At 42.8% G+C, this 22,259-nt stretch overlaps 1 protein-coding gene and 1 long non-coding RNA gene across 5 annotated transcripts in view; one reads left to right on the plus strand and one right to left on the minus strand.

The window, feature by feature from the left end:
- The window catches only part of TDP1 (tyrosyl-DNA phosphodiesterase 1), a 108,642-nt gene that overhangs the window by 66,845 nt on the left and 19,538 nt on the right, over positions 1-22,259 (plus strand). For 2 of the 4 annotated variants that reach the window (XM_008165717.4, XM_065595580.1), the window contains 2 exons: positions 7,693-7,795; positions 19,657-19,771. In XM_008165717.4, the coding sequence (XP_008163939.1) occupies positions 7,693-7,795; positions 19,657-19,771 (218 nt within the window). Of the gene's footprint in view, positions 1-5,110; positions 5,139-7,692; positions 7,796-11,120; positions 15,792-19,656; positions 19,772-22,259 lie in introns of those variants that run through there. The other 2 variants (XM_042858591.2, XM_042858592.2) reach the window with 2 other exon arrangements.
- Positions 1-22,259, minus strand: part of LOC103305919 (uncharacterized) — a 111,646-nt gene that overhangs the window by 40,786 nt on the left and 48,601 nt on the right. The gene's annotated exons all lie outside the window — the stretch shown is intronic.

Raw genomic sequence — 22,259 nt, forward strand, 5'->3', positions numbered from 1 at the left:
TGCTTTGTTAAAAAAAGCTCTGAACTTCAGCTGAACATCTTTCTTCAGTGGATGTCAAACAGCCAGTATGTGGGCTGTTAGATGTAATGATCTGGGTATCTGACTCTTTTGCTGTGATACTACATTGAATAGAGCAGTTAAAGCTAGTGGGGGCTGTATTGAGACATTCACGAGATCTGAATACCAAACTGCCTGGCACATGCTGGGGCTATCAGATCATGGATCCTGCATTTTATTTTACCTTATTCAGAACTCTCAGTATCATGGGGATTGGCAGAATGGCATACATCAGTCCTGGTGTCCATGCAGATGGCCAAGACATTTGACAAGGGAGCCAGACTGGCATCCCTCTTGGATCTTGACACTTGTTCTCCTGTGTCAAATAGGTCTATGGATGTGTATCCCTCCTTGTGAAAGATGTTCTGCATCATTGAGTTCTTAATGCATTATTTGCACATCTGAAGTGTGTCTTTGTACCTGTTTAAAGAGGAGAAGGCTTCTTGTGGGACCATGACCAGCATGTGCATGTGGTATTTGTTGGGTAGATATGTTGATTTCAGTCACCTTTGTATGGCACATAGACAAAGTCTGGTAAACAGTGTCGCATAGCTGCATGAGGCTGTGTGTCCCTGAAGTCAGAGGCATGCTCTCATTGAGGTCTTTGGGTGAGTTTGAAGGTGGTTGGTTGAGGTTTGCTATAGTTGGAATCTTTTTTGTAGAATTTAAGCTCTCACTGACCTGAAAATCTAACATGGCTCCTGTGAATTCTTATGTGTTGACTTTGAGATTCATTGTGGCAAAGAGCTTTAAGGTTACTCAGATCAAGTCATCTGGTAATGTGAACTCCCCTGGATCAACCAGTCAGCAAGATACTGGTAAACCTGGATCCCTTGTCTGCTTAGATGAACTGCCGTGACTACCTAGCACTTGGTAAACACTCTTGATGCTGTGGAAAAACCGTAGAGCAGGACCCTGTACTCAGAGAGATGTTCCTACTAGGAATCTGAGGCATTGCCTATGGGCTGACTTAGATAGATAGAAAGATAGATAGATGGAAATAGGCATCTTGAAGTGGAGAGCCACAAGCTAGTCTTGATCTAATGAAGGGATTCTGAAGACCAGAGTCATCCTGAACTTGAAACGACATATCAACTTGTTGAGACATCAAAGGGCCAAAATGCGATACCAATCCTTGTTCCTTGGAATGAGAAAATAGTAGGAATAAAAACTCCTACCCATGAATTCTAAGGGCACCTCCTCTACTTATGAGTTATTGAAACAAGAGGCTCACTCCCTTCTAGAGTATCTCTTGAGAGAGATCCCTGATGAAAAGGGATGAGGAAGGAGTGTAAGATGGAGGAAGGGACTGGAATTGAATTTAGTACCCGCTGCTGATAAACGATAAGACCCATTGGTCTGAGGCGATCCCTTTTCAGACTTCCCAAAAAAGAGATGGTTGCCAAAGGGTGTGTGTGTGCGGGGGGAAATGGAAATAAAGATCCCCAGGACATTCTTTCGGGCCCTCAAGGCATTAGTTTTACTGCCAGGAGAAAGATGCTGATGGTGCTACAATTTAGAGAGAGGCACAGGGTTGTCTGCACTGAAACCCCTGTTTCTTCCTTGGTGGTTCCAAAGTCCTATGAGGATTGTAGTAGTAGTGAGCAGAGCGATGCTATCTGAAGGAGCTCTTGGGTCTGTCTTGCTTCTTTCTTGGGGCTGGGATGTACAGGCTCAGGGAACGCAGGATATCCATGGAGTTCTTCAATGAGTGGAATGCCTTATTGATCTTTAAGAAGGTCATTGTCCACCAAAAGAGAGTCCTCAACTGTGATTTGGACCTCCTTCCATATTCCCGATGCTTGGAGACAGGACAACCTCCTCATCGCTTCAGATGTGGCAATGATCCATGCTGCTGTACATGATGGATCTAGGGCTGCTTGTAGGGAAGTGTAGGTTATCAGCTGTGAGAGGAATAGTGAGAGTCAGAATACAGACCTTGCATAAATGTTACTTATTTTTATTTTGAATGGGTTTTATCTTGATAAGCTTTAAAAGTAAAATTTTAAAGAGATAAGCTGCATATCTTATTAACCAGTTCTTAGAACTGTTGCCAAATTGTCTTGTTTGCAAGAAAAGAGTCAAACATCTGTCATAAGATGTCCAAATTTATTCTTAACATTACTGATGGATGCATGTTGAGTTGCTGCTGTTTTTGCTACCTGTTATTTTCATAGAATTTTGATGGCCCGTTTTCCATGAATAGTGCCAGATATCAGTGCAAGACCTTCTCATCCCGAGTGGGGGCCTTGTGAACTTCCTCAAAAGTGGTTTTGTGCCGCTTTCATTTTGATTTTTTTGTTGAGGATCGTGTGTGTGTGTGTGTGTGTGTGTGTGTGTGTGTGTGTGTGTTAATATATATATATTAAATTGTTGGCGTAAGCATGACTTTTCCAATCCAATACTAATCTAAATATTACCCATCTCTAACCTGACTGGGCAAGGCTGTCTCAATTCAAGTCATACTTCGTACCACTCACCACTTCTCTGAACTCACTGAAGAGTTCTGAAGGTGGTGCTATAAAGGGGAGCAGTTGAGACTCTCCCCATGCGTAAAATGAAGATCCATTATCCCTTGGGTCTACAAGCCATTTGAGGGAAGACTGATACTCCTAATACCCAAGGCTTGCCTCTTTAGGGGAAACAAAGTGAAGATGGCAACCAACAGGCTAAGCCAGTCTGTGACTAGTCTGCCAGCACCTGAAGAGCCTGCTAGCATGAAAGTGCTGTGCCCAGCTACATTTCCTGTTCCACATGAGCCCAAAGGCTAGAAGAACTGAAGAGTTCCAACACCTGTTATCTTATTTTTTTGTCTTTGGTTTTTATTAACTGGGAGACATCTCAGCCTTTTGATTTTTTTTTTTTTTGAGGGTTTGAAAGAATGGTTGTATGCATGCATGTATGTATGAACATCTGTAAAGTCCACATGGGAAAGCACCAGAAAAAGAGTTTGCCAAGTTTAAGCAACCCCTAAACATAGTCTTTTAAAAGATACTCATTAGATGTGTGTTTCTTTTTGTGTGTGTAGAATCATAAAACTGTCAGCTGTGAATTGTTAAGTGAAAATTTCCAAATCTGCTTATTAGTGTACTATTCAGGTTTGTATTATCTGTGATGGGGGTGGGGGGAAAGTCATGAAACAGTTGGGAATCACATAAAAGTGAAATCTAAGGAGGAAGATTTAATTTATTTCAATATTAAAATACTCAACCAGCTAAATTGTGATTGCATTGCTGAGAGTTCCTTACTGGGTGTTTTACTCCTGGGGGAATTCCGCACATCTGCGGGTGCGCAGAATTCCCCTATCTTGCATAATTTTGTATTTTCCCTCATAAAATACATTTTACCTAAGTGCTGCAGTTCTGTCTTTTGCCCACCAGAGGTAGCTGTAGTGCCACACACCCAGCTGCATTCATGCTGGCTGTTCTAGCACCACAGCAGTCTCTGGTGGGCAAAATGTATTTTATGTGGGAAAATACAAAATTCTATGCCCAGTGCTGCAGAATTCCCCCAGAAGTAGAGTTCATCACAGCACCCTTCTAGCAGAGCCAGGTTAGAACAGAGTGGGCCACACAGGGCTGCTGGGGGGGTGTCAGACTGGGGTTCAGAATGGCTAGTGGGGGGGACGGACTGGAGCATGGGCTCAGGAGCTAGTGGGATAACAGCGCTGAGGATTGGGACAGGGAAGGGGGGCTGCAGAGACCCATGGGGAGGAGGGGTGCGGGAACAGAGACGGATGTGCCTGACTGAATGGGAGAGGCTTGGGGTCAGCCAGGGTCTGCATGGAGGAGAGTTTCCAACACCCTAACAATCCCCCCGCACCCCCACCCCCAAGGAAAACTCTCCCACCGACACCCAACACCCTCCAGGTTCACTCCTAGGCTCCTTCCCTCTCCCTCAGCTCTTCTGTTACCCCTGACTCCCCAAAGCCTTTGCACTGCTTCTGACATGTGCAGGAAATACTGTTCTATGTTGTAATTTAAATAAATTACGCAGAGTTCTGTATTAATATGCCTAGTAAGGAATCTATTTGTCAAAAAACTTTTTTTTGGTTTGTATTATTCGACATACTTGCTGACAAATATTTTGAAATAAAGTAACAAAATAATTGTAACTGACATGATTATATTGTATTATTTTGACAAATACAATATGCAGAATTTTGCAGAATTTTTAGTTTTTTGGCACAGAATTCCCCCAGTAGTAGTGTTTATAACCAAGTAGACAGAACCTCCTTGATTTTTTTTTTTTAGGATTTATAAGGGTTGCTTATCTGTAAATTATTTAAAAAAAAAAAAAAAAAGTCTGAGTCATCTTTGTTTCAATGAGCAATATGTGTCAGAATCATAGAGAATCTGTGTGGATGTGAACCAGTTCACCTAGGAGCCTAATCAGCTCTCTTTACATTAACTTTTCATTTTCACACAGCTGCCCTTCATTCATTATAGATTTTAGTTTTTCCCCGTGTTCCAAAATGAACCTGAGATTAGTGTAAATAATTATATTTTCTGAGAAGCGCTTGGTAATTAGCTACTAGCATCTGGAGGCTGGCTGACAGACAGACTTCATCCAAATAGGTCCAGCTTTAAGGTCTTTCTCCCTAAGTGTTGATTTGGGAAGCCCTTGTTTAGGATTTGGATCCCTGGAGAGTAGCTACAACAAGAGATCCTTGTTACAAGGGGAGAATAAAAGTACTCAGAACCTTTGGAAGGGGCTTGATAACTTTTTGTCAGCACATTTGGATGTGGCTTGAATTGAGGCAGGAGGTCTTTTGGAAGCTCCAGTAATCCCCTTATTTATCAGTCTGGCAAGCAAGGAAGGGAGAGTGCAGAATGTCTAGCAGTTTGTGTGGTTTCTCTTGCATCTCCTCCACTGTTATGTCAAGAGCCTCTGCCATGCATTTAATATGTTGGAATGCCTTAAAATCATCAACTGGCGAAAACATTGAGGGGTTCACTGCCTCATTAGGGAAGGATAAGGGAATTGTGGCCAGGATTAATTGTTCTCCCTCATCTGCCTGATATACGCTTCTCTCTTCTTCCCATCTCTTTAGTATCTGAGGCTGTATTAATTGACCTGGCTGGAAACATCTATATTGCCTCATAGGAGAAGAGGATCTAGCCCTGGGAGTGGGGGCAGTAGCTACTGGCTTGCAAGTATGTGGGTTGCATACCCCAGGGTGCCTAGTAGGGCCAAGGTTGATAGGCACATGAATCTTGGATTGGTGGAGGCAGAGAAGGATACTGTGGGGCTGGTCTCTGAAGTCCATGCCTTTTCCCGCTGAGAGCAATCCCTAAAGTCCCTCCTGGATTCCCATTGTGATCCTTGTGAAGGGATAGGAGGGTGAGTGGGAAAGGAACCCTCCTGTGTACCGATGGGGAGGTTGAGAAGGAACACACCATCTCCACAGGTGAGGCTACCCTTTCAGGCATACTAAGGCACTCTGATGTCACTTACTCTCAAGTAGGGGATAGAGTTGGTATTACCTATTTTGTTTGTGTTACCGAGGTCTCGTGACCAGGAGTCTGACCAGCACCACCTTCAGCCTATCCAGCAAGGTGACTCTTGTATTGGGCCCACAGCTAAATCACCCAGTACACACACATGCCCTAGGTGCCAATAGGGATGATGCTGAGGAACTGGCTAGTGAGGAGGTCAGTACCAGAAGAAGAATGATCCAGAGGTGCAGTGGAGATACTATAGGCACCTGTTTAATAGTTGGTACCAAGGCACCAGAGGGTTCTTTCTCAGGATGTTGGCTGCCCTTTGAGTTTGAGAAGAGTGAGACCTATGGTGATTTTTGTGTCTGTTTTTCATAGGCACTGGGGGAGGGTGACCTGTGTCTTAGCTCAACTCTGGAGCAATGATGATCCCTCCAGCACCTTTTCAAAGCTATTGCGACAGAGATTGAAGCCCGTGACTGGGGTCCAATGTTTCCCTGGAGCTTGGGGTAGAATCGCAGCTCTCCAGGGCACTCATTAAGAGGGACTGGGCAGGGGACTGTGCCTTTGTTAGGTCCTTCCTTTCTGTGTCCAAAGAGGCCTTCCTGGAGCACTCCAGAAGGAATAATCTCAGTGGGCCTTTGGAAAATGAGTGGCAGATAGAGCAACATTCTGGAATATGCCCCTTGCCTAAACAAAAAAGCACCTAGAATGCCCATCGCTTAGTGGTATAGAAATGTCATACAAGGGGCAAGATTTAATCTCTGGGTTTTCAGCACAGTGGTTTAGTTTTTCTTTCTTTCTTGGTTGCTAGGAAAGCAGGCGGACAGTGCAGCGATTCAGTCGTTCTGCCATGGGTGGTAAGAAAGAACTGAAGGACAGTAGGGACTGCGCCTGCCCTTTTATACCCTTGGGTGGTGCGAGGACGTATAGGGGTGTGGCCCCAATGGACCCTGCTGGCCAAAAGAATCCAGTCTTGCATGCATGAGCATCAAGAGAGGGATCCATGTGGACAAATACTCAAAGATGAAACATGATTTATTCATTTCCCAAGCTATAAAATTCCTTCTCAAGCCTATCTTCAAGAAAACAGTCTTTATTTTCCCAAAGACAAAAGAATGATAGATTAATAGAAGAAAATAGATTAATGTTTGTCAGCATATCTTATTCATAATATTTATGTTCATATCTTTAGAGGTCAAAATATTAGAGAAGTACTTGATTTCAGTTTTTGTATACTGGCTTTTAAAATTCCTTCCTTGTTTGGTGAGGATTCTTCAGCTGCCCTTTTCTGTATACTCCTTGTGAAGCTCTGTCACTGGCACTGTCAGACAGAGGTTACTGGGCTAGATTGACCATTGGTTTGACCCTATATGTCAGCTCTTATGTTCCAAACTAGGTACTGATCCAGCCAACTCAGATCACTAATGCAAAATCAATCTCCCTCCTAACCCCTAGCTAGAAGGCATCTATTATGTGTTTATCAGTTCAAATTTAATGTGAACAGATTTTGATAATGGAACCACATATATTTTCTTGATTCAGATTCAATTTGAAAGCTATTCTCTTGCTGATAAGGGAGCCAGGGATACTATGGGCTGAAAGTATAATGTAACATTTGCTTTAAAAATTATGTTTTATAAAGTAATAAATCTTCATGGAGTTTATCAAAGGAGAAAATGTCAATGAGGGAAAATGCCTTATGCTTTATTAATTTTCCATACATATTCGTTCATAAATGTCTCAAGAAATGTAAAATAATCCCATTTAGGGAGAGATCCTTTCATCTCCAGGGATGATAGATAAGGGAAAAGGCCAAATGTGGTTGGTTAGTCACGATTCCTTATTCAGGTTCCCACCTAATAATGCAAAGGCTGAAGTTGGTTATTTGCACATTGTGAATCTGGGAGCATCAACTATACTAAATTCATATTGAATTTCATAATACATAGTACTTATCTATATATGTACTGCACTACTTCCCTGTTATGTGGCACTTACACAGTTCCCCACTGCACTGAGGGAATAGTAATGAGGATCAAGGCCCTAATTATTCTCTTTGTGAAAGGACTTTCTGGTTGGGGAAAGGTTTTACTTCTAATTCAAGTACATTGTTGTTGCAGCTGTAGTATTTGAGTGTTTTGCTGCTGTGAAGATTGTGCCACACTGACCTGCTGTCTGTCTCTCTTTGCAGTGCCAATCTTTCCAAAGCTGCCTGGGGAGCTCTGGAGAAAAACGGCACACAACTGATGATTCGTTCATATGAACTTGGAGTCCTTTTCCTGCCTTCAGCATTTGTAAGTTCATAATTCAGCAACGAAAGCCTAGATACTGTGACAGTCTGCAAATGCTGATATCTTACAAAAAAGTCTGTAACCACATTATTCTATCCCATTGTATACTTGTTTATTATTTCTTTTGTTTAATTTTTGGGGGTTTAGTAGTTTTTTTAGAGTTATAGAACTTAGTGCTTTAAAGAAAACCCATATGTTTACCCATATATCAGGCAGGAATTTGGTACCTAGATGGGTTTTCATAGTCTCCTTATGATAAATACAGTAATATGCAATACTTTATGGATAAGATTCAGAATCTTTTGCTAGCTCCGCTCTGAGATTACTCTCTGAGGGCAGGTCTTCACTACAGGGGGGGTCGATTTAAGATACGCAAATTCAGCTACGCGAATAGCGTAGCTGAATTCGACGTATCGGAGCCGACTTACCCCGCTGTGAGGACGGCGGCAAAATTGACCTCCGCGGCTCCCCGTCGACGGCGCTTACTCCCACCTCCGCTGGTGGAGTAAGAGCGTCGATTCGGGGATCGATTGTCACGTCCCGACGAGACGCGATAATTCGATCCCCGAGAGATCGATTTCTACCCGCCAATTCAGGCGGGTAGTGTAGACTTAGCCTGAGTCTGGGCTGAGATTCTGCGTAACTCAGCAGAAATGTGTTGTCATACTTTCAGAGCTAATTAATCTCTACTTTTAAGCTCTTTTGCTGCACCCATTTTGTTGAGTACAATGTCCTGTGGGTTCAGAAAGGGAGAAGCATATTTTGTCACACACAATTTGTCATTTGGAGCTGAAAATAAAATTTCTAATCCACTCTGATCACTTTCCTGAAATCCACTGATGATGGCCATTGGACAGTTCCACCTTGCCCTTTCCCAGACTCACTGCTTTGAAAGAGCAGATTTTCAAATTTCTTTGTTACTATGGTATCAGTAGTTTCCAGTCTAGTTATCAAAGGCAAAATTGGAAAGTTGAAGCATTGCTACTGGATATGCTCAGTAGATAAAATCTCTGTTCTGAGAGATAATATGAGGGGAAGGAGTAGAGCAGAGTACTGAGAGTCAGGAAGCCTGGGTTCCTTTCTTACTCTGCTATTTGGCTCATTGTAGGGCAAATAGGCAAAAATGTTCAAATACTGTACATCCACTAAATTTGCGTATCTCAGTTTTTAGTTACCTTAACACTTATGGTCTGATTTTTCAGAGAGATTAAGCATGTACAAATCCAGTTGAAGTCAGTAGAAGTTGCATGTACTTATCACCTCTGTCAATCAAGACTTAGCTATGTCTGGTTGGGTACCCACATTTAGAGAACATGTGTTTGAAAATTTTGGCTTTAACCTGTGTGAGCCTCAGTTTCCATGCAAAACAGGGATAGATTTGTAAAGCTTGTGAAATCTTCAGATAAAAAATGCAATATAATTGCAAAGTGTTAGTATGTTGTTATTGCTGCTTTGTGTTATACTTTTTTGTAGATGAGCACGCTAAAAATAATTCCTAGGTAGAAAACAAAACAAATCCTCAAAGGCTGGATAGTGCTACATGAATCTGTTGCTATCAAAATGAGAGCAGCATCAACAGTTGGTCTATGTTCAGAAAGCATTCAAATTCCCTCCTGCCTAAAGGCCTACAAAATTCATCCCTATTCAGGGAGATGATTCTCTGGCTGCCAGAGAAAACAATCTATAGACTAAAAATTCTTAGGTGTGTCTTCATGGGAACAAAATTTCTCTTCATCCCTCCAAGATCATGTCCACCAAGCACATAATTTCATCATTTAATTTGACAGTATATAACTAACCAACAGAGCATTTTTAAAGAATGAGATTTTACGAAAATATTTATGCATAATAATTTGGTAATTACAGTCTCTAATTGCTACAATAGAATTGATAGTTTCCTGCTGAGGCTTTTTATCATGGGAGAAGTGCCGCATCACACTCTTGACACTTACTAAGCAATTGAAAGCAAGTACTGGGTGACTTCCAATAGTGGTGGCAGCATTTCCCTGATTTTTTTAATCACTAAAATCATAGGGAAGCAAAATATGTTGCTCTCAGAAGTCCTTATGAATTATCTAAGACTTGTAATAACACCCTCAAATGGTGTTCTCCTGATGTACAACAGAACATTTAGTGACAATGCTGGGTTGTGAAATTAGAAAACCTCATAATTGACTAGAAGGGGTGATCATTTTGGTTTCAATAAACTCTATAAGAAATAGGAAAAAGAAGCTCATTTTAATAACTGTTGATGATAGACATGAAGTGACTCAGGCAGAAACTATCGCCTGGCTGGGTCAAGATTTATTTGATGACTTTTTGTCAGCAGCTGAGCTAAAGGGAGTGAACAACGTTCTAGCAAACTGGCTTTTGCTGTCTACAGCTGCTGCCAAGCAAAGTGAGCTTACTTGAGACGGGGTGAGGCATTTAAAGGACAGATCTCTTTGCATTATTAACACACATCTACTCAGCTACTACTGATGGAACAAAGGCCAGCATGTGTAGGTAGTGGATTCCTGCTCTGTTTTCTTGTTTTGCCACATATATGCATTTATCAGTCTTAAAAACACACAATTAAAAAAACACAGGTGGGGACTAGCAGAGGTAAAAGTCCCCTCAGCCAAAGGGACTATGCTTATTTCAGAATCTGATGACTTGAGTAACAAGTAGAAATAAACTGGTTTCCCCAGGGCCACTCAATAATAATAGCTAGCTGACAACCCTATACGTTGCACATGTGTAATTTGGAAAGTCATGTGCCTCCATATGCCAATATGTTTGGGATGTAACCAGAGCTGGGTAGTGTGGGATGGAGCTGGAGCCTGTGACCATGAGGATCCTGGTGTATGGGCTCCCTTTGGGGTGGAGCCTGTGTCTACGGGGGAGCAAAATGGAGACAGGGAATAGGACCCCATGTGCCAGGTTGCAGCGCGACTCAAATTTGGCCGGCCCATCGTCAGTCCATCATGCCAGCAGGGACGGAGCTCTGCCATTACACCACCCAGTTCTGCTAGTTATTGCCTCCCCTATTGCAGAGGGGTGTCCTGACCTGCTCGCAACCAGGAAGTGGGAGGGGCTGCCCACAATCAGTTTGATTGTGGGAAAGGGGAACCAGTGGGAAGGCAGGACCCAGAGCTGGGTGGTGTGGGGCAAACCCCCTCCTTCATGAGTGATGGAGAGGACAATGACAGTGGTATTTAGCAGTGACCACACCGCTTTTTCAAGCACATATATTTATTAATAGAGTAAAAAGTATTACAGAGGAAACCTATTCAAACAAACCAGATTTAAATCCACACTAAACCAACCAGAAATCCATCTTCCACAGGAGGAGTCTGATAGGCCAACATCCCTTCCAACCCTTCAGTAAAAGTTGGGACCGCCTCCTGTTGCTTGAGAAGAGTCAGCCCCGTGAGTTTCATCAGAATCTGCAAAATCCAAGTGATATCTTGTTTTGAAAAGGCTGTAGCCCTTACGGTTGCAAAGAAAACCCTGCAAATGTGAACATAACACCCAACACTAGTTTCCAATATCTGCTGCAGACACAGGGCTTGAAATAATAGATGTAAAATAAGTGTGTTCTCCTTCCACCAGCTGCTTTAATTTATTGCAGAAGGGTGGAAACAATTTATTCACAGGCAGGAGGTTGAGGATATATAAGTCTGTTTCTTCAAATCCGAAGACACATGAGAATAGGAACCCCAAGGAATTTGAAAAAAGTCAGAGCCTTTGTTTATGCTAGGAAATTTTCCCTAAAATTGCGCACTAATCCTACCATGTAGAAATTTTTTGTTTTGTTTGTTTTGTTTGTTTTTCGTGGAGGAAAGAGGAGAATACAGGGATCATTGACATGAGGTCTGGCTGGACATGAGGCAGTTTCCTTCACTGATGCTTGCAATGGTAGGAGCTCAGCGTATCTCTCTCTCTCTCTGCCCAGCTTAGTGTCATCTGCAAACTTGCTGAGGTGCAATCCATCCCATCATCCAGATCGTTAATGAAGATGTTGAACAAAACCGGCCACAGCACAGACCCCAGGGGCATACTGCTTGATACCGGCTGCCAACTAGACATTGAACCGTTGATCACTACTCGTTGAGCCTGACAATCTAGCCAGCTTTCTATCCACTTTATAGTCCATTCATCCAATCCATACGTTTTTAACTTGCTGTCAAGAAAAAGGTGGGAGACCGTATCAAAAGCTTTGCTAAAATAAAGATATATCACATCCACCACTTTCCCCATATCCACAGAGCCAGTTATCTCATCACAGAAGGCAATTAAGTTGGTCAGGCATGACTTGCCCTCGGTGAATCCATGTTGACTGTTCCTGATCACCTTCCTCTCCTCCAAGTGCTTCAATATGGATTCCTTGAGGACCTGCTCCATGATTTTTTCAGGGAGTGAGGTGAGGCTGACTGGTCTGTAGTTCCCCGGATTCTCCTTCTTACATTTTTAAAGATGGTCGCTACATTTGCCTTTTTCCAATCGTCCAGGACCTCCCCCAATCGCCACGAGTTTTCAAAGATAATGGCCAATTGCTCTGCAATCACATCAGCCAACTTCCTCAGCACCCTTGGATGCATTAGATCCGGCCCCATGGATTTGTGCATGTCTAGCTTTTCTAAATAGTCCTTAACCTGTTCTTTCACCACTGAGGGCTGCTCACCTCCTCCCCAGACTGTGCTGCCCAGTGCAGCAGTCTGGGAGCTGACCTTGTCTGTGAAGACCGAGGCAAAAAAAGCATTGAATACATCATCTTTTTCCACATCATCTGTCACTAGATTGCCTCCCCCACTCAGTAAGAGTCCAACACTTTCTCTGATCATCTTCTTGTTGCTAACATACCTGCAGAAACCTTCTTGTTACCCTTCACATTCCTTGTTAGCTGTAACTCCAGTTGTGCTTTGGCCTTCCTGATTACACCCGTGCATGCTCGATTAATATTTTTAGACTCCTCCCTAGTGATCTGTCCAAGTTTCCACTTCTTGTAAGCTTCCTTTTTGTGTTTAATCTCACCGAAGATTTCTCTGTTAAGCCAAGCTGGTCGCCTGCCATATTTGCTATTCTTTCTGCACATCAGGATGGTTTGTTCCTGCACTCTCAAGAAGGCTTCTTTAAAATAAACCCAACTCTCCTGGACTCCTTTCCCCCTCATACTAGCCTCCCAGGGGATCCTGCCCATCAGTTTCCTGAGGGAGTCAAAGTTTCTTTTTCTGAAGTTCAGGGTCCGTATTCTGCTGCTCTCCTTTCTTCCTTCTGTCAGGATCCTGAATTCAACCATCTAATGGTCACTGCTGCCCAGGTTGCCACCCACTTCTACTTCCCCTACCAATTCTTTCTTGTTTGGGAGCAGCAGGTCAAGAGGAGCACTTCCCCTAGTTGGTTCCTCCAGCACTTGTACCAGGAAGTTGTCCCCAAAACTCTCCAAAAACGTTCCAGATTGTCTGTGCACTGCTGTATTGCTCTCCCAGCAGATGTCAGGGTGATTGAAATCCCCCCTGAGAGCCAGGGCCTGTGATCTGGAAACTTCTGTTGGTTGTCCGAAGAAAGCCTCATCTACCTTATCCTCCTTGTCTGGTGGTCTATAGCAGACGACCACCACAACATCACCCTTGTTGCTCTCACCTCTAAACTTAACCCAGACTCTCAACAGGCTTTTCTCCAGTTTCATACTGGAACTATAAGTAGTCATACTGCTCTCTTACATGTAATGCAACTCCTTCAGCTTTTCACCCCCGCCTGTCCTTCCTGAACAGTTTATACCCATCCATGACAGTGCTCCAGTCATGTGAGTTACCCACCAAGTCTCTGTTATTCCAATCAGATCATAGTTCCTTGACTGTGCCAGGACTTCCAGTTCTTCCTGCTTGTTTCTCAGGCTTCTTGCATTCGTGTACAGGCATCTAAGATAACTAGACGATTGCCCTATTTTCTCAGTATGAATCAGGAGGCCTCCCCTGTTGCACTTCCTCCTTTTGTTTCCTTCCAGTATCCCACTTCCCCACTACCTCTGGGCTTAGGTCGCCATCTCCCGGTGGGCCTAGTTTAAAGCCCTCCTCACTAGGTTAGTAAGCCTGCCTGTGAAGATGCTCTTCCCTCTCTTCATTGGGTGGATTCCATCTCTTCCTAGCAATCCTTCTTCCTGGAACAACATCCTATGGTCGAAGAATCCAAAGCCCTCTCTCCGACGCTACCTGCATAACCACACATTTACCCCCACAATTCGATGGTCCCTACCTGGGCCTTTTCCTTCAACAGGGAGGATGGACAAGAACATGACTTGCACCTCAAACTCCTTTATCCTTCTTCCCAGAGCCATGTAGTTTGCAGTGACTCGCTCAAGGTCATTCTTGGCAGTATCATTGGTGCCCACGTGGAGAAGTAGGAAGGGGTAGCAGTCCGAGGTCTTGATCAGTTTCAGTAAACACTCCATCACATCCTGAATTCTAGCTCCGGGTTTCTAGCTCGAGTTTCCTGGTCTGGACTGTAGATGGAGGACTCTGTCCCTCTTAGGAGGGAGTCCCCAACCACCACCACCCATTTCCTCCTCTTGGGAGTGGTGGTCGTGGAACCCCCTGGGACAATGCATCCCATGCCTTCGGATTGATGTGGTCTCCTTCTGATCCCTTCCCTTAGATGAGTCTTCTAAACCCTTCTCCACTGCAGTACCTGTGCAGAGAGCCTGAAAATGGTTTCTTACCTCTGTCTGCATTGGGGGTACATGGGTTCTCCTCTTTTTTCTTCTATTACATGCTGCCAATTTTCTTCCCCGTTCTGCACTGCTCTCTGATTCTTCAGCAGCTGTGCTCGCAGTACCAAATGCTGACTTCTATCCAGAAAGTCTTCATTTTCTCTGATGCAACGCAGGGTTGATACCTGGGTCGCTGGTCCTTTAACCTTCTCTTCCAATATGGAGACCAGCTTTCACTTCGTACAGACGAAGTCGCTTCTATCCTCTGGGAGAAAGACAAACATGATACATCCTGTGCAGGTCACAACAGCTGATCGCTCACTATGCATAATGTCTTCCTTCTAAGAACCACCTCAGATGTTGTATTTACTGCTCACAAAAGCCTGAAAGGCCAAAAAAAAAAAAAAACCACCCCACTTTGTGGGAACCCCCTGTCCTCCTCCCTCCCCCCCAGCAAACTCCCAGGCAAACTCCCTCTGTTCGCCTGTCACTCGGTTTGCAACCAGCTGCTTTTTTATAAGGCTCCTGGCTCGAAGCAGTTGGCCCGGCTCAAAGCCTTCCCTCCAATCAACCACTCAAGGCCCACCTGGAACATGGCAGGTGATATCATGACTCTCTGAGTTTTTTCTCAAGTATTGAGTCAGAGAGAGTTTGGCCTGCTTTATTTTATTTGACAAGAGTAGTGTGCATTGGATTAGTTTTTGGCTGATTGTCATTCTAGGATTATGAGACTATTCACCTAGAGCTAACAGCAACATTAGATATGAAGAGTATCCACTCGGAATACATCATACTTTTCATAAAATGTTCTAGTTTGACTGTATGTTGAAAAGCCTGGTTAAACTGGATGTAAAACAAAAACATTTCCTATGAGTAAATTCAGAGAGCTTCCCTTTCCATCCTTTTTGTTTTGGTTTTCTGTGTGTGTGTTCTGGCACAGTGAATATATGGGTATGTAGTCTCATGCTCCAGGACGGATGGTTTTACTGAGATTTGCAGTGTATTTGTGTGTCAGTGTAAATACAGCTAGACCTGTAGTCCAATATGAGCATTCTGAGAAGACCAGGCCAAGAAGTACATGCATCTAATACTTACTTTATTATTACAGTAGCTTTCTATAAAAGTTGCTGGTTTTAAATGATTTTAATGTTACCTGTTTTCATTTCCTTTTCTCTCTCTGAAATGCTAGAAATTGTTAAATGCTAAAATCTGTAGCAATAAGAAAAAAAAAATCTGTAGATCGAACTTTCAAAGCTATTATTTGATCCAAGTTGTGCTTTATTCTTAAATAAATGACTCATCAGCTTTCTGAACTGTATGTACTTTTTGTTCTTAAAGTGACATGAGAGAAAATGCATCGTTTACAAATTATACACTTATCTGTTAAGTTAAATGTACCCATAAGGACTTGATATCTATGCTACTGGTTGTGAAACAGCCAGTGGATACATCTGATAAATTCTCAAGAAGCCAACTGACTCCCAACAAATTAATTATATGTATTTTCTGTTTCTGCTCCTTTCTTGTCCCTGGATTTCCTGCACAGAGCCCTAGAATAAATTATCTAGATCTGGGGACTCTCAGACTTTTTCATAATGTGGACCACATACTGATAGAGTATCTCATAGACCTCCAGCCCTCCTATTCGCAGTTGCTGAACTTCATAGTGGTAACTGCACCAATTGTTTACATGAGAAACAATTAATTGTTCCACTGGTAGCTCCACTCCCTGAGAACAAATCTTATCTCTCCTCCTCTTAGCTGTCCCTAAGGGTACCTAATTATGCCGGTTCTCCCTCCTTTTTTCCAGATGCTTTTAGAGGCATCCAGGTTCATCTATAGAACGAAGATTGACACTTAGAATTTCAGTGGTGAATGCAATAGAATAGTGGTTTTCAGTCTTTTTTTATTTGTGGACCCTAAAAAATTTCATTTGGAGTTGTGGACCCCTGTGGAAAACTTAGACATAGTCTGCGGATCCCCAGCGGTCTGCAGACCACAGGTTGAAAACCACTGTTCTATGTTAACAGCAACCTTTCACAGACCCCTTAGACATAGCCCAGGGACTATGGGGTTAAAAACCACTGCTATAGATGAAACTAAAATAGATAAATAGAGACTCTGTAGAAGCAGCTGCTCTCTGCCTGTGATAGCCTTTATGGTGAAACCTCCTCCCTCAGTAATCATGGCCTCTATCTTACCAATATTCATTCTTAATGCAGTGCACTCAAAACCAGGTTGCCATTGTTCATAGTTGGCTTAGTTCATAGGGTCTCACAGTCTTCCACACATATCACTAAGTCATCAGTGAACAGCATGTTTCAAAGCAGCTCTCATTCTGTACTCCCACTTATATCCTTAACAGCAAACAAAAAAGGACTCTATGCTGATTCCTGATGCAGACCAATGTTCACTGGACACACGTCTCTGTCTCAGGCTCCACCAAACTAGTTCTCACGGTATGCTATTGTACACCTTCAGGTCCACAAAGACTATACCCAGTTGCTGTCCATAATCTCTGAACTTCTCCATGAGAATTTGTAGAGCAAATACGGCATCAATTATACTCCTTCCTGGAATGAATCTGTACTGACTCTTCCAAGTTTCAACCATCCTATGCAGACACTTTTCAGTAATCTTCTCCTGTACTTTCCTAGCATGTGATGTCTGCTTAATTGGGCAATAATTAGCACACAGTGTAGTATCTCCTTTGTGTTTAAAAATAGGCTCCACAAGACTTTAACAGCATTCATTTGGCATTTTTCCTTTCTTGAGAATACCATTGTACGGACTTGTGAGATATTAATGCCTTTCCCTCCCAATTTCTTCACCATAACCACTGGTACTTCATCTGTCCCAGGTACTTTCTCTGTTTTCATTTTTCCTAAGTGCCTTCTTCCTGTATGCAATATATCATGCCCTGGTTCAGCTTAAATGTTTTTAATTCCTCCCTTGGATTCTCCTCATTCATCGCTCTTCCAAATAGTCACTCCAAACTTTGTTAATTGGTTCATCATTCATTTGCAATGCTCCATATTCATTGTTAACAAACTCATTCACATCTCTCATCATTTTCTCTCTTACCTTGATGAGTCTATAGATGGTCTTCTCTCCTTTATGTTCTCCTAGTCAGTTATATAACTTGGTCATTGAAACGTCTTCCAGTCAGCATTCCTACTTTCCAACTTGCACATCTCAGCTTATTCACTCACTTCCTTAACTTTAGTGGCCCTTGCCCAGTTACAACAATATACGTTGCTTGCGGGGAATGCCCTAGCCCTCTGGGGTACATTTGACATGGACATTGGTTCATGTAAGCATATCTGTTGGACAAACTTTTCAAGTTGGCTTTCCAAGACTAACCTTTGGTTTGAAATCAAAGTTTTCCTTTTAAATCAAAGCTGCCCATCTGCCCCAAGGGCCTTGTTCTGTCCTCCTTTATTAGATAAAAGTGTCCGTTATCACTTAGGTACCATCTCCTACCTTCTTGCCTTCTATCTCAATAGCTCATGGATGCTCATTACTTTCAGTCATGGGACAAAATGGACATCTGCCTCCAAATTAAGTTCTACATTATTTCATGGACTGACCATCAGGAGCCACCCTAGTGTAACTTTCTTTCCTTCCCTCTATTACTAACTGAGATGAGGTGTCATGAATACCTTCAGAGTTTCCAGAATATCAAGAAAAAACATCAAAGACCATTTTTCTACATCAGTCTTCCATGTTACAATATAATGCATGGTAATACATACCATTCACTTTTCAAAACAACAACATTTTGATCAAGTAAAAATTCAGTAGAGAACACCACGAAGTAGTTGAGGATTACTGTACATAAATGCTCCTGTCATTTCAACCAATAATTTCAGTTAATTATGCCATAAACAAAGGTTTAACTCAAGGGCTATTTGACACTGTGCTTCCATTGTTACAGAAACAATCCAGGAATCTAGCAAAACTCAAATAACGCCAGATGTCAAAGATTAACAAACAGCACAGCTATGATGGTGTTTGTAGAGGACTGTTTATGTCAAAAGGATGGAAGTTTATTCTCAGTCTTAGAATATTCTCTTCAAAAGTTTTCTTGTTTTTTTTTTTTTCAAATATTTAATTTTTTTTAGATTAGTTTCATTTAAAAAAAATAGACTGATGCTATTTTCACACGCAACCCAAAGGAGTCTCAATTTCTAAAAGGGTTGGTTTTGAGTAATTTGTTACAAAAGTCTGATAATGGAATTCCATTGACCTGATAGCTAACCTAATAGCATCTGCCAAATCTATGTGAAACATTTCAAGGACACCTTGTCTTCCTTGTACTGCATACACGGATAGCTCTCTTCCCTCCCCCTCCCCCCCAAATCGCTAACCTCTAAGTGTCCATTCTGTATAGTGATGCCAGTTGCCAAACTTTGTAATACACTTAGAGGTTTATTTTTTTCATACCAGAGTTTTCAAAGCTTCAGTGAACTTCACAGCATAATAGTGCTACATTATCCAAAAGTGCCTGGGAGATTTGTCTTTTGAAGAGATGTTTGTGTCCTCATTACTAGTGTAGTGGTTTTACTTGGATTTTAACGCCATACTGAATAACACACACTTCTGTCATCTAAATAATAAGTTTGTGATAAAATTAAGCAGAGGAAAGAAAGGAGAAATATTTTCTCCACATTAAATTTTTCATCATAAGGCTTCCATGTCATGTGACCATGACTCGGTTTATGTGCAAAACCATCTCTTCAGGCTGTAACTGGATACACTGCCCATCTGGGTCCTACAAGAATCTCGGGCAGTTTGTACGGGGCTTTCCAGGTAAAGACAACTCCCACCGCCTTGTTTTCCCTGCTTGAGTATAGAATTGGATTAGTAGAGGCTTACGTGACAAGGCGGGTGGGTGCAGATAGTACTTATTCCACATGCAGGGCCAAGATGGTGGTTATCAAAAGAGGAAGAAAGGACTGGAGCAGGGAAGGGAGACTGGGCTCTCAAGATAGGAGCAGGCTTTGGTACACTGTTTATACCCCAGAAAGAGAAGGAAAACTTTTTTTTAGCTACTCTCTTTGATGGTGAAGGAAATCCACGCTGTGATAAGTTGAATGTTTTACTTTCATAAAACTAAAAAAAAAAAAAAACTAAAAAAAAAAGTAAATCATTTCCTGTGTATTTTTCACAGGGATTGGATACAGGTTACTTCCATGTGAAGAAGAAAATGTTTTCAGGAAGTAATGAGCCAGTGACATCTTTTCCTGTGCCTTATGATCTGCCCCCAGAGCAGTATGGAAGCAAAGGTAAGATGTACCTCCTTGAAGAAGGAAAAAATGTGAATGCTACCCTGAGGCCAAATTGTTTTGTCCAATTTCAAACCCGGTCACATGCTCTGCATTGCAAAGCTTGACTCCAACATTACTGTGTTGGCATTTCACTTAGGACAACCCTCCAACAGGTTGCTTTGTGGCTTGAAAGCAAGGGATTAGGAATTTTTTGTGGTGTTACTTGTGAGAAGATAGAGCGTGAGGGGGAATATAGCAGGGAGGTATAAGCCTGTGGGAGCAGGAAATAAAGTCAGTCTTGAATTCCCTTCTAGCGTGGTGTTCAGGGTCTCTGTAAACTTCACAGGGGTTTTTGTTTTGTCTTGGCAGATTTGATGTTTGGGTTTTTTTGTTTTGTTTAGACAGGTGAGTTAAATAGTCTTGTGATTCCCCTTCCCATAGTAAGGCTTGGGAAGTATATTTTGTTCCCATGCAGATACTCTGTTACGATGATTTTGCAAAGCTACCTTAAGAGAGTCTAGGGGTTATGGGAAATCAAAGACTTTGGGAGAAGGAAAGCAGAGATATGGAGGAGAGGAACAATTACATGAGGAATGTGAAAAATGATGCACAAAAAAAGTTCAGAGAGAATGTGAAATAAGGAAAAGAAGGTGAGAACTAAAATTCAAAAGAAAAAATAAATCTATAAGTAGGTCTATGTGTCTGTCATAGAGGTCACGGAAGTCATGGATTCTGTGATTTTTTCCATGACTTCTACAGCAGCCAGTGTGGCTGACCCCAGGGCCACCTGCTCAGGCAGCCCCAGCGACAGCCACACTGGCCGCTGCTGGAGCAGCTCTGAAGCCAGCTGCTCGGGCGGCCCTGGGGCCTGCTTAGGTGGCCCCAGGGACTGCCTGAGCAGCAGTCCTGGGGGCGGATGGAGCAGTCGCAGCTTGGCGGCCCCTGGCCCAGGGGCAGCCGGAGCAGGGGGATGACTGGAGTAGCCGCTGGTCAGCAGCCCCCGGAAGCTGGTGCCTCTGGCCCTGAGCCCACTGGACTCTCCTGAGCAGCGCCACCCCCCAAGAGTAGCAGCCCTCCAGATAAGTTTTAGTCAGGGGTATTTATAGTACAAGTCATGGACAGGTCAGGGGCTGTGAATTTTTGTTTATTGCCCCTGACCTGTCCATGACTTTTACTAAAATACTCATGACTAAATCATAGCCTTATCCATAAGATATATGCTTGTATCAGCCTCCTTTCAATGTTTTCTTCAGTCTTTCATGTATAGCCCAGGATTTAATTTAGTCAGGAGTAAATTTTTTAAAAAATTGAATCTCCCTTCGAAAAAGGGATATAAATTGCAGGGGAGAAAGGGTTATGAACCCCATAATAGTATGAGACACTTTCAAAATCTCAAACTCCACAAGGCTGTGACCCTACCCATAGAACAGATAAAGCAGTAAACTGATATATGCATGATGCTGCAGTGCAGGGGTAGTTTGAAAGCTTAGAATAAACTGAGAATTATGGTGATGCTTCAGGGAAGCCCACAGAATCTGGTAAAAGGTACTTCTTCGGATGCTGGTCCCTATTTATTCCGTTCCTGGATATCCTACAGTCTGAGATCCAGTCAGGTTGTGCTCCCGGTAAATGAAGCCATACTAGAACCAGCAATGGCTGAATGGCACACACTGGCTACCTGCCCTGACTCCCAAGAGGGTAGAAAAGTGGTACTTTGTACCAGGTAAGGGAGTGGAATTCATGTTCACCCACCCTGCCCTGAACTCCTTAGTGGTCCAGGCAGCTCTGAAAATATCCAGACAGCAACATCCAAGCACCACTCCTGCAGATAAGGAAGCCAAAGTCTCTAGATCTTGTGGAGAGGAATGTGTTCACATCTACCAGCCTTCAGTTTAGAATCTCAGACTATTGGGCCCTTATCACCAAATACAATTTCCTGAATTACTCTAAGTTCCTGGACTTTAGGGACAAGTTATCTCAGGAGGACAGAGCTCAATTTCGAGCCTTTATTGATGAGGGCAAACTAGTGGCCAAAACTTCATTATAAGCTGTGGATGATGCAACAAGAAGATCCATGGCAACAACCAGTGGGAATTGTGTAGTGGGAATCATGGCTGCAGTCTTCGGGGTTTTCCATGGAGATCCAAAACATTTGTAGGGACTTGACCTTTGTTTAGGCTCATTCAGTGAGAAGACAAATGAGTCTTTACACTTGGTGAAGGACTCCAGGGCAGCCCTCCACTCCCTGGGTATATGTACAACTGGCCCCAAAGAGAAAATGCCATGAACAGCCATACAAACCGAGGCACTTACTTCAATCTTTCTATCACCAGCACTCTTATGAGCCACCTCACAAATGACAGAAAATGCAGAGGCCAAGATACCTTCCACTTCAACCACAGCTACCCAACCTCCTCCCCCAACCAAGAGATATTTTTGACTAGATGCCTGAGAGCTGCAATACAATATTGATGACATCTCTACTTGATTCTGAGATCCACTTCGG

Source organism: Chrysemys picta, chromosome 4 (assembly GCF_011386835.1).
Source record: "Chrysemys picta bellii isolate R12L10 chromosome 4, ASM1138683v2, whole genome shotgun sequence".
Taxonomy (NCBI): domain Eukaryota; kingdom Metazoa; phylum Chordata; order Testudines; family Emydidae; genus Chrysemys; species Chrysemys picta.